Source organism: Polyodon spathula, chromosome 20 (genome assembly GCF_017654505.1).
Source record: "Polyodon spathula isolate WHYD16114869_AA chromosome 20, ASM1765450v1, whole genome shotgun sequence".
Taxonomy (NCBI): Eukaryota; Metazoa; Chordata; class Actinopteri; order Acipenseriformes; family Polyodontidae; genus Polyodon; species Polyodon spathula.
In genome coordinates this window covers 16,551,977-16,569,000 of record NC_054553.1, presented here as the reverse complement: position 1 = coordinate 16,569,000, position 17,024 = coordinate 16,551,977, and the positions used below count along the sequence as shown (strand labels likewise).

The 17,024-nt window shown below is 41.1% G+C and overlaps 2 protein-coding genes across 3 annotated transcripts in view; one reads left to right on the top strand and one right to left on the bottom strand.

Annotated features, from left to right (window-relative positions):
- Positions 1–17,024, bottom strand: part of LOC121295398 (type-2 angiotensin II receptor-like) — a 34,266-nt gene that overhangs the window by 9,535 nt on the left and 7,707 nt on the right. The window lies entirely within an intron of this gene.
- The window catches only part of slc6a14 (solute carrier family 6 member 14), a 78,012-nt gene that overhangs the window by 58,504 nt on the left and 2,484 nt on the right, over positions 1–17,024 (top strand). The window contains exons 11-13 of one of the 2 annotated variants that reach the window (XM_041219958.1): positions 165–264; positions 662–771; positions 6,291–6,458. In XM_041219958.1, the coding sequence (XP_041075892.1) occupies positions 165–264; positions 662–771; positions 6,291–6,458 (378 nt within the window). Of the gene's footprint in view, positions 1–164; positions 265–661; positions 772–6,290; positions 6,694–17,024 lie in introns of those variants that run through there. The other variant, XM_041219957.1, reaches the window with a different exon arrangement.

The window sequence follows — 17,024 nt, the reverse complement described above, 5'->3', positions numbered from 1 at the left end:
TCCATATGTGGATACATGGTATGGGTAAATTAGGGCTAACCATGAAAAAGAACATGGTGTAAAGTGGTTGATTCATGATACAAATATCTTGCTACTCTTTCCGATTGTGTTACTGGATTTACCAGATTTACAGTTACTCATGCTCCTCTCTTTTCTGTTTTCAGGCTGGAATTTATTGGGTGAATTTTATTGATCATTTCTGTGCAGGATGGGCCATTCTCATTGCTGCAGTACTGGAACTCATAGGAATCAGCTACATCTATGGTAAGTGCTAGACGCTTACTGTAGCTTCATAGAAACATACCCAAGCCACTTAGAAAGGGACATGTCACATTTATACCTCTTCCATTCCTTGTACAAAGTTATTCTCTGATTCTTTTGGTCTGTTTTGATCCTGCAATTGGTATGTTTGATTAGTTCAAATTTATATATTTGAAATATGTATTATTAATAGGTTTCATACAGTTTCATGTCTTTGCTGGTCTGGCAGCAAATGAGCTCCAAGTACCACTGCTTCCTTCCTGTTGCTTTGTCATATCTGCTCAAGAAACAGGGAAGGCCCATTTATAGAGCTACACCAGTGTAAACCACTGAGGCGCTGCCTCTCAGTACTACCAGCCCATTGATATTCTGTGTTGTTTTTGTCTTTTTTTTTTTTCAGGTGGAAACCGATTCATTAAAGACATTGAAATGATGATTGGAAAGAAACAGCGCCCCTTCTGGTGGTTTTGGAAGGCCTGTTGGTTTGTATTCTCGCCGGGTTTGCTTTTGGTGAGTACTGGCGTCAAGTTCTTTTATACAGTTGTTTATTTATCTTACTTTTAAATGTTAAGTTAATATTATCTTTTGGAATTCACATTTACATGAAACATTCATTCAGGGTTTATTCAGGTTAAACCATCACAACACTGCAAAGGGAAATTATTAACTAAGGAGGCAGAGCAGGGAATGATTTATTTTTCTTTAAGCCTCTGGTCTATTACCATGGAAACCATTCCATACATACCATAATTCTAGGTTACAAGACCCAATCCCCTTCACTAAATTCATAAGGTATAAACTACAGCAAGTGTTAAATCGGTAAAAATAATTAACTGTTTCAATTGCCGTTAAGTAGGAGAAGCTGTGGATTTTTTTTTTTTTTATTTAAACACTATGGGTTGTTAATGCCACTTAAAAATCTTCTTCCAAATTGATACTTGTTCAATAATGAGGTTCAATTGATTGTTAATTTGGTCACTGGATTTTGTTTTTGCTCTTTTTTGTTACGCATAGTTCAAACAGTGGGAATGTTGTCATGAGTTCCTTGGAGTTTGTAAGTGAAGATAATAGCTAGGACTGTGTTTTAGATGTAGAACATGAAAGTGACATTACAAAATAAAAAATGCTAAAAACCAAGGAATGTGAAACAGGAACAGAGAGCGTTCTTGATGAAAAATACTCGAAAGTGGGCTGTATTCTTGTTTAAATAACAGTTAAACTAAAATAAATGCAAAACCTATATGAAATACTAAACTGCAATGCAATGTTGCAACTGAAATGTTATATTTGAAATGTGTAATAGTATTATTAACTAATTGTTGAAATTACTGTTGCATAATATAATGATGTTGCTTTGCTCGTCTGATGAACTCCACACAGTGTGAACTGGTCTCCATGTTGCTTGGTCAGGAGGAATAAACTGATCCCTTACCCAGAGATCATTGATGTAATCTTTTCCATTGCCAAAACCCATGTCACTTCCTCCATAAAAGCCCACGTCACCGCCAATCATTGTCTAAATTTCTCCTGCATTCGCTTGGGTACGAAGGTAGCATAGGCGCTTGCATTTTTGTTCATTGTTTTGTTTTATCAAAGTGTTTATATATATTGCCTTTCTAGCTTTCAGTAAAGTTATATAACAGCCCCTTCGACTCCAGTGGTTAGTGTCTTAGGGTTCTAGCATGGCCAGACAAATAGGGTCATCCTCTTTAAAAACAAGATCATAACTGTAGGACTAGATGGCAAACAGTTTTACCAGCTATTTCAGTGCTCTGAAAAGGGTACAGCTATCTTTCCCTGTGCGAGTGGTTCAGTAAGCTTCACTGCACCGCGGGAGGAGGAAAAAGGGTTTCCTGCCGACACAGACCAGAGGCTTCTTCCAGTGGGTTAAGGTATGAAGGTTTTTCTATTCACAGGTACGGTAGCCGATAACTCGTTGACAGGGTACCACAACAAACACAGCAACAGGTGATCATCTGTACTCTCGGCATGCAGTGACTGTCCTGGATGACATCACTGGCTCCTGTCCAGATGAGGTCACTCTCGATTACACTGTTGTGTATGTACTAATGCTGATGCTGTGGGAGGGTTTCACCCACTCCTGAATGTTAAGGAGTCCTGAGGGGATGATTCCTGTAGCATCTAGTGATGCAGAGAATAAGGAAACCTCTAAAAGGTTACCCTTCTATGAGGTGGTCTGGAGACCCAATGGGGTGTGTGGAGAAATCACCTGCATATATGATGATGCTAGGATGTATTTATGATGGTGCTTGGATGAGAAGGTTTCACCTCTCACAAATGTAAGGATCCAGACTTAAACACGTACCAGACCCAAATAGGTGAGTATGGGTCTCGAACCAGTATATAAATAAATAAATTATAGGAGGCAGTCTGGAGGCCTAATGGGCTAGAGATCTGCCTGTACTCTGGTATGTCACCTTGTAAGAGTGTGTGCCAAATTAAATATAAAATACTAAAATAGTATGGCAGGGCATCACACTGCCTGTAAGTGTTGGTGTTGTGTCTTTAGATGGTGGTTTAGCAGGGATGGGGTTAATGTGAGAATGTGACTGTTTGTGACCATGCTGTGTGTGAATCCTGAGTAAAGGTACTGTGTGAACCTTTTTGAAATAATGTGTGTAACTGGTAAACAGCTTAGCTGTCCGGTACTGTTCAAGGTTGGGTAAATGGCTTAGCCGTCCCAACCCTTTAGTTAAGAAAAGGTCTACAAGTGGAGATAGGCTTTTGTTTTGTTTTGTTTCAAGTTCTGTATATAATAAAAAGAGCATGAAAATGCTTTAAAGAGTACTGTTGTGTCTGTGTCTGCATTAAAAGGGCACAAACAAACCTTTCACAAGGAAGATCGGTCACAATAGTTAAATAATTTCATACAGATATGCTGATGCTGTTAAGAATGGATTTTCATCCTCTTAACTTTAATGGCCAAACATATACAGTGCTCCCTCTTCATAACTCTGTAGTCAGGAGCCATAGTTAAGAGGCCATGCTATTTGTGTTCCGCCCCTCCAAATGGATCTCTAGTAGCACTAGTAGGAAGGATTCCCTGTTCCATAGGAGGGAGGTGTGAGTCGATCTATACTGCTCTGCAGCTTTGAGAAGTGCTTTCCCCAGTGTGGGATCCTTAACCCAACAATTGCCTTTTATGCATTCGCGATTCTACTTCCCTTTGGAAGGAAAGCCGCTTCCAGCAGGGCCAAGGATGTGGATCTTTCTATAGCCATAATAACAAAAGAGTTAAGTTTACTTCCTGATATTTGTACCTCTACCCCACTTTCTACAACGCGGGCAAAATATATATTCCCCCCTATGGTCCTGGAATTGGAATTGACTCGACTACCCCAAAGGATAACCAGCAACATTGAAAACACTTTACACCAGGCCTGCACACTGAGAACTGGTTACACACAGAGTTTTACAAGAATTCAATCCATGCTCTCGTCCTTCCAAGGGATCCATTCCAAGTATAAAAAAAAATAAATGAGGAGAGGCGTACAGTAATACCTCAATTCTCCATCAGGATCTGCCAATACCAGCTCAAGGGTGAAGTTGAAGTATTTACTAAGTATAGATGAAGTACATTCACAAGGCATAGACATAGATCAGATTCACCAAGTATAAATAAAGTACATTCACAAAGCATACAAACATGTCTTTTGAGGACAAGCCTGTCTCTCTCAAACAAAAAAAGAGAAGGAAGGGCAAAACTGTGGAGCCCATCAAGAAGACTTGTTACTTTTGTCTTCCCAGACAGGCTTTTTTGGTCTACAGGGAAATATTGCTTATCCACAGCATATTCTTGGCATTTCCGTAAATCCAATTCTATAAACTTGCTGGAAGAGTGTATCTTAGAGTGTATTTCACATAGGACAGTATGGTCACAAGCCATCAGTTGTCAAGGTTCTTCTAGATAGGGGCCAGGCCAACAGCACATTATTGCAGTAGTCTCTGGACAGGCAGAAGTAAGCTCCTTGGTAAGAAGCAAAACCACAGGTGACACGCATAGTGGTGTCCCTTTTTTTTTTTTTAAATATATCTTCACAGTTTTCCTCAACAGCAAGCTTTCTTTCAGAGCTACAACAGGAACCACAAGGTGGCAGTTTTAAGGAGCAGATTAATCAGAGAAGTAGTTACCACAACTAACACCTTCAAAAAGATCAACCTGCAGTGTGCTGAAAACCATTTCCCCAATTAAAACAGGGCATAGTTCAATCAATAAGCATCACAATCCAGGCAACCTACTTGCTCAACTCAACAATAGCCTCCCGGATATACTCGGCACAGAGGGTACCCCATGAGTAAGAGATCCACCGCACGTGCTACAGGGTGTATTCAACTACTACTTTAAGAGTTTTCTTTTTTTTCTCACTACAGAGGAACACAATCTAACACTTTAATCTCTCCAGTTTTCAGTGGTGATCAGCAGATCACAAAATTCAATCAATTTATTTGTCGACTGGCATATGTATGTCTTGTTTTTAGCTCCTCTGATGTCCAGAACAACAGAACAATACTTTGCAGTTGATGATAGCTGCCTGAAGACTAAATGGTAACTACTAAAGAGGTATAGTTATCTGAACAAGTACAACTCCTATTTGGTGAAAATCAATAAATAAACACATTTTAAATTAAAAGCAGATGAATGGAAAGAAGTCGTCCTCAGGTGCAATCCAAAATCATGCACCACTTGGAGTCTTTCTAGCTACATTTATTATCATACCTCAGCTACCTGTTTCACAGAAGTTCTACCTACCCTCCATTAATGGTCATATTGCTGCAATCTCCAACATGCTACGTTGCTGGGAATGTTGCGCTGTAGGTCCCACCCTAGGTTGGCTAGAGTGTTTGATGAGGATACCACCTAAGACCCAAAGGAAACACATCGTGACTCAGGGGAGCCTCAGGAGGTAATTAACTATTGAGGTTAACACAGTTCAGACCCTGACCACAGGAAAGAAAAATGTCTCTGCATTTCTGTGATGTCAGTAGAGGGATCACAAAACCAGGGCAGAACTGTCTCCAAACAGACACATTTAATCTGCATCTCATTCTGCATCAATTTCTATTGCAGCCTTGGAAGGAAACCATCTTCAGTATCCATTAAAACCCACAGGGCAAGGTAGGGTTAGTATCAGGGCAAAACTAAAATATGCGTAACATGTCACACTGATACCTGGCCTCCTCTGAGAATTTGTTAGCATTACAACTTGAATAAGTTGTTTTCAGCCTGCTTTATTCTGTGTATTGTGTGTCTTCCTCTACTAACTTCTACCAGCTACCCTACTGCTAAATGTTTTGATATAGGTTCACTCTGTGTGGAGTTCATCAGATGAGATAAGAAGATGAAGATTACCTATAATATGGTTTCTTCTTAGGATGATAAACTCCACACACCTTTATCCTACCCTCCTTTCCCCTCTTTTCTTTACTGTTCTTATTTTCAAAATTTGGACAATGATTGGTGATGACGTGGGCTTTGGTGCCAAAAAAGATTATATCAATGATCTCTGGGTAAGAGATCAGTTTATTGCTCCTGACTAAGCAGCATGAAGATCAGTTCACACTGTGTGGAGTTCATCATCCTATAAGGAAGAAACCATATTACAGGTAATCTTTGTCTTGTGTTGAATTGTTCTGACTGTGGTTTTATTAGCAAATCAACAGTTTTCTGTGGATTCGTAGCACAAACTGTGGATTCATTAATCAACAATGTATCTGCCTGCACCCCCCTTCTCTTTAAAGCCACACAGCCACTTTTAATTAGAAGATTCGTAGAATGAATCATTAGCCAAGCCAGTTCATGCTATTTATCGACTAACTGTTATAACACACTCGGATGTTGTTCTCCAGGAATAACACCCCCACTCTTCTTGGAAAGATTTCAATTGGGACTATAATGTCCACAGATCACCAAAATGATGAAGGACATTAGTTGTCAGTGTTTAGTTATTAGCAGATGGAAGTTAAATTTATAAAGGCTGTTTTCTTTGACGTGGTATCTCTGTAAACAGGCAGTCCTGATCTGGTCCCTGGTGACCTTCACCTCGCCCTCATATGGGACAGTGCAGTATCCGATCTGGGGGGTCGTCATGGGTTGGTGCATGATTGCTTTCATACTGGTCTGGATTCCCATTGTTGCTGTTGTTAAGATTGTCAAAGCTGACGGCAACTTGTGCCAAGTAAGTTCTTTAACATGTTTAAATTTTGGGGATGTATGTTTTTTAGTATATTTCAGTGATGGTTTATGTAGTCATACTAAAGAAAAAAAGAACCTATGCCTAATGTTTTTACTAGAAATCTTTCTCAATGTCTTCAAGCTTCGTATTAGCACTAGCTATATTATCATTTCTTTGTTCGTATTTTATACTTCAATGTGGACTATGCTGTAGATGTCAAACAAAGAATGAAAAAAACACAAACAAAATAATAATAAAAAAATAAAAATAACTACAGCATGGGCTGGTTAATTCACTTAAAGAAAAAAAAATATGGACATTCATTTTATGGAAATAAGTCCAAAAAATCTCAACAACATAAGGGGATTTTATGCCAGTGCAAGAAGTTCAACTGAGGACCAGTACAGAGTCTCCAGTTTTATAATGCTAAGCTGCATTAAATACATATTTTAACAGTAGAAGCTTTAACATCTCTGCTGACAGCGAGTTTAAAACCGGCAACAATGTATTCCTGTCAGTCACGAAATCTCTTAGAAAAGCAGGTAACAACAAGGCCAGACACAAGCCCCCAAATTACCGGCCTGGATTTTAAGTGTCTGCGGGAATCTGAGGTACTGTCCCCTGACACCGCGATCAGATTGATGAAGTCTGGTTCGATAGTCAACTTAATCCTGGCACGACTTGGATGGCAAGAAGGAATCCAGTACTCAAGAAAGCCCACCTTGAATCGTATCTGGTGCAAACACAATACAGCTCATCACCCAAAGAACACCATCCCTACTGTGAAGCATGGTGGTGGCAGCATCATGTTATGGGAATGTTTCTCATTGGCAGGGACTGGGGCACTTGTCAGGATAGAAGGGAAAATGAATGCATAGTACAGAGAAGTCATTGAGGAAAACCTGCTGCCCTCTGCAAGAAAGCTGAAATTGGGACAGAAGTTCACCTTTCAGCATGACAATGACCCAAAGCACACAGCCAAAGCTACACTGGAGTGGCTAAGGAACAATAAGATAAATGTCCTTGAGTGGCCCAGCCAGAGCCAGACCTAAATCCAATCTAAAATTTGTGGCATGACTTGAAGATTGCTGTCCATTAACGCTCCCCAAGGAACTTGACTGAGCTTGAACAATTTTGTAAAGAAGAATGGAGAAATATTGCCAAATCTAGGTGTGCAAAGTTGGTAGAGACCTATTCCAACAGACTCACAGCTGTAATTGCTGCCAAAGGGGCTTCTACCAAGTACCAGGGGGTGGAGACTTATTCAGTTATGATCTTTCAGTTTTATATTTTTAGTATATAATTTTTTTCTCACTAAAAACTTTTTTCCCCTTAACAGTGTGCAGTATGGTATGTAGATAAGTGGAAAAAAATGTTATGTTATGTTATGAAACTGAGGCACTGACGACAAAATGTGAAAAAAGTTAAAGGTGGTGTAGACTTTCTATAGGCACTGTATTTATGTGTGTGTATGTAATATAATTATTCAAGCCAATTGTCCTGTTTATTATGTTTGTGTTAAGTTTGTTTTTAGGTGTGTATCCCTTTTAAAAAGACGATCCTGTTTGTTAATACGTTGACACATGCACTTTTTCTAAACAGGATATAGCTTCCGGTTAGGGTTTGGCTGGTGAGAGGAAAAAGGTGATGAAACGGCAGTAGAGCACACGAGAGAGGGTACAAAGGTTAAGAACAAGAAGAACATAAGAAAGTTTACAAACAGAGGCCATTCGGCCTATTTTGCTCGTTTGATTGTTAGTAGCGTATTGATCCCAGAATGTCATCAAGCAACTTCTTGAAGGATCCCAGGGTGTCAGATTTAACAACATTACTGGGGAGTTGGTGCCAGACCCTCAAAATTCTGTGTAAAAAAGGGCCTCCTATTTTCTGTTCTGAATGCCCCTTTGTCTAATCTCCATTTATGATCCCTGGTCCTTGTTTCTTTTTTCAGGTCAAAAAAGTCCCTTGGGTCAACATTGTCAATAACTTTTAGAATTCTGAATGCTTGAATTAGGTTGCCCCATAGTCTTCTTTGTTAAAAACTCAATAGATTCAATTCTTTTAGCCTGTCTGCATATGACATGCCTTTTAAACCCGGAATAATTCTGGTCGCTCTTCTTTGCACTCTTTCTAGAGCAGCAATATCCTTTATGTAGTGATGTGGCCAGAACTGAACACAATATTCAAGATGAGGTCTTACTAATGCATTATACAGTTTCAACATTACTTCCCTTGATTTAAATTCAACACTTTTCACAATATATCCGAGCATCTTGTTGGCCTTTTTTTTATAGCTTCCCCACATTGTCTACAGGAAGACATTTCTGAGTCAACAAAAACTCCTAGGTCTTTTTCATAGATTCCTTCTTCAATTTCAGTATCTCCCATGTGATATTTATAATGCATATTTTTATTTCCTGCATGCAGTACCTTTCACTTTTCTCTATTAAATGTCATTTGCCATCTGTCTGCCCAGTTCTGGATCTTGTCTAGATCATTTTTATCATGCAACAGTGTTTGCCACGCCTCCTATTTTTGTGTCATCTGCAAATTTAACAAGTTTTCTTACCATACCAGAATCAAGTAATGTAGATTAAGAATAGCAGAGGACCTAATACTCCATTGATTACCTCACTCCATTCTGAGGTTTCTCCTCTAATCAGTACTTTCTGTTTTCTACATGTTATCCACTCCCTAATCCATTTACATGTGTTTCTTTGAATCCCAACTGCGTTCAGTTTGAGAATTAATCTTTTGTGCAGGACTTTGTCAAAAGCTTTCTGGAAATCTAAATAAACCATGTCATATGCTTTGCAATTATCCATTATCGATGTTGCATCCTCAAAAAAATTGAGCAGGTTTGTTAGATACGATCTCCCTTTCCTAAAACCATGTTGACTGTCTCCCAGGATGCCCTGTTACCATATAGGTAATTTTCCATTTTGGATCTTATTATAGTTTCCATAAGTTTGCATATAATAGAAGTCAGGTTTATTGGTCTGTAGTTACCTGGTTCAGTGTTGTTTCCCTTTTTGTGGATCGGTATTACATTTGCAATTTTCCAGTTTGTCGGTACAACCCCTGTGTCAAGAGACTGTTACATGATCTTGGTTAGCGGTTTGTAAATAACTTCTTTCATTTCTTTGAGTACTATTGGGAGGATCTCATCTGGCCCATTGGATTTGTTTATTTTAAGAGCTCCTAGTCCCTTTAACACTTCTGCCTCGGTTATGCTAAAGTTATTTAAAACTGGATAGGAACTAGCTGACATGTGGGGCATGCTGTCCGTATCCTCCTTTGTAAAAACTTGTGAAAAGTAATCATTTAATATATTTGCTATGTTTTTCTTCATCTATGCTTTTGCCATTTATATCTCTTAGACATTTAACCTCCTCTTTGAATGTTCTCTTGCTGTTATAATATTGGAAAAACATTTTGGAATTGGTTTTAGCCCCCTTAGCAATGTTCATTTCTATTTCTCTCTTGGCTATTCTAACTTCCTTTTTGACTTGTGTTTACAGTTCCGTGTACTCTTGTGGTGGAAGTTTATACTTTAAATTCCTATAAGACAGAGACTCAGTAGGACAAGCAAGACTGAGTAAATAAGTTTAATAGTTAAAGTTTGCAAACCTGAGAACACTCTCAACACACGCAGGTGCTAGGAAAACTGAGCAATGTTCTGACTACATAGAGCCAGTAAGTATAATATATACCTTGTAACCTACAGTTATTAAGAGCCAATCACAGAAGCTCAACTTAATATTCACAGATAGCAACAACTTAGAAGATTAAGATGAGACCAATCATAACAACTTATTTAAATTGCAAACCCCCCTAAAATAAAAAAGTAAATTGGTGACATTTCTGTGAAGTGCCAAGGAAGCAGCTTGCGTTTGCTAGAGAAATAGAACTTCCTCTTTCTAGCTAGTGATCAGTACCTTTCCATTCCTTATAAAGGCCACTGGTCCTTCAACAAGAAAGAGGAAGTATGTTCACGAACAACTATCGATAATAACACATTATTATTATATGATACCTAATTCTTATAAACGTGAGCATGGAAACCCTAAACATTCATAGCAGTAGTAACATTAGAGTAGCCTATCAAATTATACAATAACAATAAAACATATAACTAATATCGTAGCTACTTACAATTAATTTGTTCCTCTTGGCACCATGACAATCTCTGTCTTGTCATGTAGGCTTCTTGCGGGTTACTCCAAAGGGTTACTTTCTGGTCTACCTTAGACCCGCTTCACTTAGCAATAACAGGATGTAGGTGAAGGTTAAAAGGGGAAGAGAAGTGTCTAGACTCCTAAAAGTATATTTTTTAATTCTAAACATTATAAAGAAAATAAGCTTCAAACTTTTATTACATTGGTATGATCCCTTTTTAAGTCACACAGGCTAAGCAAACAGAGGTTAGTACATAAATTGAATAAGATGTAATTTTCCCACCACACTCTTTCTGTGTACTTTGTTTTTGGTCCCTTTAATGCTCTGTAAAGTGCCTTTTTTCGCTGAATATTCTTTTTTAATTGAACTACTAAACCATTTTGGCAGTTTTAGATTTGTCTACTTTAGGGATGTAATTGTTTTGCTCCTATAATACTACATTTTTGAAGAACAGCCACAGTGGATATTTTGTCTATGTTACTTCAATCTACTTCTGTTAGTCTGTGTTTCATACTTTCATAGTTTGCTTTTCTAAAGTTGTAAACCTTAGCTTTAATCATTACTTTTGGGGTTTTAAAAAGCACTTCAAATGAGACTGTGTTGTGGTCTGAGTTTGCCAGTGGTTCTCTGATCTCTGTTTTAGTTATTCTGTCTTTGTTATTTGAAAAGACTAAATCAAGGCATGTCTTTCCTCTAGTCGGTGCTTTGACAAATTGTGTTAGGTCATGCTCCCCACCGGGTTTTCCGATTTTATGGGGGAAGTTGAAATCCTGTATTAGTATGGCTTCTCCATTTGCTACACGCATTTCTAATGTCTTTGTACAACAGATTATTTTGCTTGCTGTCTGAATCTGGCAGTCTATAGCATGCTCCTATTATTATGCCCTTTGAGTTTTTGTCCATTATGCTGACCCATATTGATTTGGCTTTATTTTCTTTGTCCAGGTTTAACACCTGGGTTTCTTATGTATAGCGTTACACCTCCACCTCTTCTGTCTTGCCTGTCTTTCCTATACACTGTATACCCACAAATATTATATTTGTTCCCATCACTCTCAGACAACCAAGTTTCTGTAACACCAATCACATCATAGTTACTTGTTAGTGCAGTAGCTTCAAGTTCTAAAATTTTGTTTCTGATACTTCTAGCATTTAGATAAATACATTTAATGGTTGTTTTACCTGAGTTGTTGTCCTTGTTTTGATGCGGTCTCCCTTCTATTTTTTGTTGATTTCTCCCCCCTTCCTTTCTAGTTTAAATGCTTCTGAACCTGCTCGAGGATCTTTTCTCCAAGTAGATTGGTTCCCTTTTTGTTTAAGTGCAGTCCTATACAGATAGTCCTTGTTGTAGAATGTGGTCCAATGACAAAGATAGGTGAAGCCTTCCCGTGTGCATCACGTCTTCAGCCATGCGTTTAGATTAATTATTTCCAGCTGTCCATATGGTCCTTTGCAAGGTGCCAGCAGTATCCCAGAAAATACCACAGTTTTGATCTTTCAATTTCCTTCCTAGCTCTCTGAATTTGTTTTGCAGGGATATTGGTCTGTCTCTTCCAATGTTGTTTGTACCGATGTTCAAATACTATAACAAGGGCATAATGCAGTTCATGGTGGTTTTATACAGAACTGTTAAGCCACAAGAGATATACAACATGACGGTCCAGACATAGCAAAAAACAATTATTAAAAAATCGCCCTTCAGCCACTACTTTCTGTCGTCTTGGAATCCACAGTAACAACTGACCTGCTCACTTGCAATATTTATAGTTAAGGATATATAGAAAAAAGAAACAAGAACCAGAGGTCACAAATGGAGATTAGACAAAGGGGCATTCAGAACAGAAAATAGGAGGCCCTTTTTTTACACAGAGAATCGTGAGGGTGAGCTTCTGGGATCAATGAGCTACTAACAACCAAACAAGCAAGATGGGCCGAATGGCCTCCTCTCGTTTGTAAACTTTCTTATGTTATTATGTTCTTATAAACACATCATTACCATATATACGTGAAATGCGGGTTTCCATGCGAAAATGGCATGGTTTTTCCTGTGTGTTTCGTCATTAACACGAGTAAATGAGATTTACCCTATCCCTCTCTTTGGCCGTTTTTTTGGCCACAATCGTGATTTACATGAGTAATTCTCCCAAACGTGCATGTGTGTCACCATTTCAGTGTAAACTGACCTGCATGAAAACCCCATGATTGAAGGGTGTTGTCTTTGCACTATGGCAAGATAGCCAGCCCTCTTTCTGAGAGGATTCTCCCTGTGATATCAATTGATTGACAGTTACCTGGAAAACACATCTATTTTGAACCCCTATAATCATTCAAGCACAAGGTTGGGAGTAGACGCTCATTAAATCATCAACTCAACATCAAACCAACTGAACTGTTTTCTTCAAATTTCAAACGCTGTACTTTTCTGCAATGCTGACTTTTTAAAAATACACTCATAACAAGTTGGTAAATATAATTCATAGATTTTTGTTAAGTGCCTAACTATTAATAATATTTGCACGGTATTAAACTATTAAAATGAATAGAATGTTGTGGATTTATTTGAAAACTACTGATGGTTCCCTGAAATAGAAATATAACCATTAGCATATGGATATCTACCTCCTAAAGACCCAAAACCTTAATAAGATATAACAAAGCTGCTCTCTGAGCCAGTGACACAGCCACGGGCTGCCCACTTGGGAACCATACTTTGCATGGGAGGACGAAACCTCCAAGTCCCTTTAAAAAATTACACTGCCAGGAAATGTGTCCCAGGGGACACCGAGTTAATTTTGTCATGGCACACCGATATTGCTGCCAGGTATAGCTTCAAAGTGGATGCTGATTTTCCTGCGTGCATTACCTCCTGGTGAAAATGAGATAACACCAGGTTCACTGTTTGCAGCTCTTGGGCATTTATGTGCACTCACTGCCAATGTCCCTTCCACTGACCTCTTATTCCTCTCCCATTCCAGACCGCTCCCCAGCCCAGGCTGGAGGCATCTGTAGTGACCACTATGACCTGTTTTGTGTCCGCCTCTGCGCGTCTTTTGGAATGCATGCAAACGAGCCAATTGTCCAGATAGTTCAGGATTTGAATACCCTGCAGCCTGAGTGGAACCAGTGCTGCATCCATGCACTTTGAAAATGTGTGGGGTGCCAGCGAAAGGCTAAATGGCAGCACTCAGAATTCGTTCTATTCATAAGCGTCTTGCAGGTCGATCGATGTGAACCAGTCGCCCGGTTGGACGGAGGGTGAAGGGTGGCTTACCTATGCAAAACTGTAAAGCGTATCCATGTCTCATTGGCGGTAGCACCCAAGAGTCCTGGGTGCAGCCTTGCCATGGGTTGTTGCCGTTGGTCAGTCGGGTTTTGGAGGGGTTTGGTGGCAGCCAGGGCCCCTCATTGCCGGTGTCCCTTGGTCTTGGGAGGGGACGGGTCTTTCTTAGGCCCCGGCCTCGGTCTCCAGCCGAACCGGTTACCCCTGGCCGGTGGTGGTTCCTTGCCACCAGCTCTGCCTCTGCCTGCTTGTCTGCTCTGGGGTGGAGGGTAGTGTTCAGGCCCTTTTGCCCTAACAGGCTGTGAATGCCACCATTGCCGCCAGTGACCCTCTGATGCCTGGCCTAACTCCCCTATTAGGTCAGTCATCGCCTTTGCTACCGCCTGTAGCTCCCCTATGTCTGCCTCTGTGGATCTTTCCTGCAGCCTCTCTGCTAACTGGGTCTGGTAAAACACCAGTATTGCTATGGCGTTCGCTGCTCTAACTGACAGTGCTGCCGATGCGTACGCTTTCCTTAGTATGGCAGCCGTTGTCCTGCAAGACTTAAATGGAAAGGTTGGGTCCTTATCTCCCTTGGTGAAGGTGGAACCTTGCACCAATACCATGACCATGTCCCCAATAGTGGGGAATGTGCCTAGGCCTGCTTCTTGGGCTCCTGCAGTGTGCAGCAGAGACTCTGCTGTTCTGGAGGCTGAGGGTGGAGATGCTGGGTTGCTCCAGGTGGAGCGCACCAATTCCAGGAAGTCTTGGCACAAAGGGAGGGATGGTTGTGGTTGCTCTTTTTCTGGAGGAAGCGGTTCCCCTTTCCCTCCGCTTCTGCAGGCCAGGAAACATCCGTGGCTGCAGCTACATGCTGCATTAGCACCTGGAACACATGCGGCAGGGGCGGTAAGGAGCCCTCCGCTGTGGCCTGCCAAATAGAAGTGGCTGGGCCCGAGACGTCTGATCTCAACACCATGAAGGGCAGCTCGCCTGCGTAGGGAAGGGGAGCGGTGCCTGCGTGGTGACCGTCTGTCCCCTGCTGAGCGTCCCCTCGAGCGGTACTGCCTCGGCAGTAACCATCTCGCCTCCCCTGAGAGGTGTCTGCTCCTCTGTACCAGTTGTGGGGAAGGGGAGGGTGACCCAAGTGTGCGGGAGAGCTCTCTGGTCATTGTAGCGGAGGGAGGGGGTCCTAGAGGATCTCTGTGGAGGGCCTTGGACCACTGACCTCATTCTCCCTTGGCTCGGGGAGAGAGACTCTGCTGGGGATAGAGCAGTTCAGCTCACCTGCCAATGCTTTGGTCTGCCAATGGTCTGGCCCTAAGCATCTGATGCAGGACTGGTGCTTGTCCTACCTTGGCAGCTTTTCCTTGCACTGGTCGCACTGGTGGAAACCAGCGGAGGAGCCAGTCGACTGCACTGACATGGCATCGTAGGCGGGGTTGCTGCTCTTGGTGCCTAGATCCAGTGGTCAGTGCCAAGTCAATCTGCACTGAGGTCAGAGCCGATAGTAGCGCGGTCATTGCAAGGCTGTAGATGGCGCTAAAGAGGTTCACCAGTGCTGAAACAATCAATATTGCAGAACGACTGGAATGCTACAATGCTAAGCCATTAGGAACTCAAGTAACAAATTGAGGCAGAAACTCACCTCTGCCTGTGTTGTAAGGGTTTACTGGGATGTCGCCCTTATCACTTTTGTTCCAGTGTGAACAGACTGGCTATAGGGTGACATCAGGCCAGAAAGGAGTACTGAGATTGAAACTGAGAGGCTGTGGCGCTCAGTGCATTTATTGAGTGAAACAAATAAAAGATTTAAACAAAAAAAACAGCACACGGAACTTTGGGCCAAAATAAATAGACAAACTAAATGGACTAACACTAAACAAACAGCGGATGAACAGACAAACACCATGAATCCAAACAAACACACAAATATCGTGCTGGTCCTTCCAGCACGAAATAACAATTGCATGCTTTAATTTAATTCTTTACTTTTTATTTTCTCCTTCTCCACACCCATTCTCCACTGACCGAACACACAACCCCAAGTGAGTGTAAACATGCTGCTTTTATGCAGCTATACCAAGATTCAATTCGAGTCTCGGTACAACTGCACAGGAATTAATTAAGTGGAATTTCCCATGCTAGCACATTACATTTTACCTGCTTGCGAAGTGCCTTGCAATCCTTGTGCTTAAATACAAATATACATTTTAAGTCACTCGTGTTACACAGATCATTTATATCTATGCTCCAATACCTATACACCAACATTAACACCCACATGCAACATATAGCACAAATACACACAGGGGCGGGCACAATGTCACATCCAAAAACAGGGTTTTGAGGATCCACGACATTAAGTCTGCAGAACCTAGTAAAGGTATGGGGAGTAGCCCACACCGTTGCATTGTAAATGTCTTTGACAGATGCACTTTGGAATAAATTCCAAGAAGTTGCCATGCCCTTGGTGGAATGGCAGTGAGCTTTTCTGGAGGGTGCAAATTGGCCAGCTCATAGGCAGTCCTGACAATTTCTTCTATCCACTTGGACAGCTGCTGCTAGACAGAGCTTGACCGTGGGACTTTGCTCCATAACAGACAAAATAGTTTGGACTGCCTGCAACTTTTCGTCCTGTCAATGTAGTATGCCAGGCTCCTCACTGGGAGGAGTGTCTGGGGATGTCACTCTCTGTCAGACTGGAAAGGAGGTGGATGGAAAGCCTTCAATTCCACAGACTGGTTGACATGGAATGCCGAGATAATCTTCAGCAAAAAGGCAGGATTGATACAGAGCATAACCTTTGTCCTGGCCTCTAAACATTAAGCAGACTTTTGCTATGGAAAATGCCTGCAACTTACTCACCTGCTTTGCGGAGGTGGTATCAAGCAAGAAAAGCGCTTTGAGCAACACAAATTTCAGCTCAGCTGAATACAGGGGCTCAAATGGAGGCTTCATTAGGGCATAAGCACCACTTTAAGCCTCCATCTAGGAACAATGTCCTTCATAGGTGGTTGAAGCAGCTGAGGCCCTTTAAAAAATCATCCCTCCAGGAAGTGAGCACCTGGGGAGACAGAATAAATTTTGACATGGCAAGCTGAAATGGCTGTCAAATAGACCTTCAACGT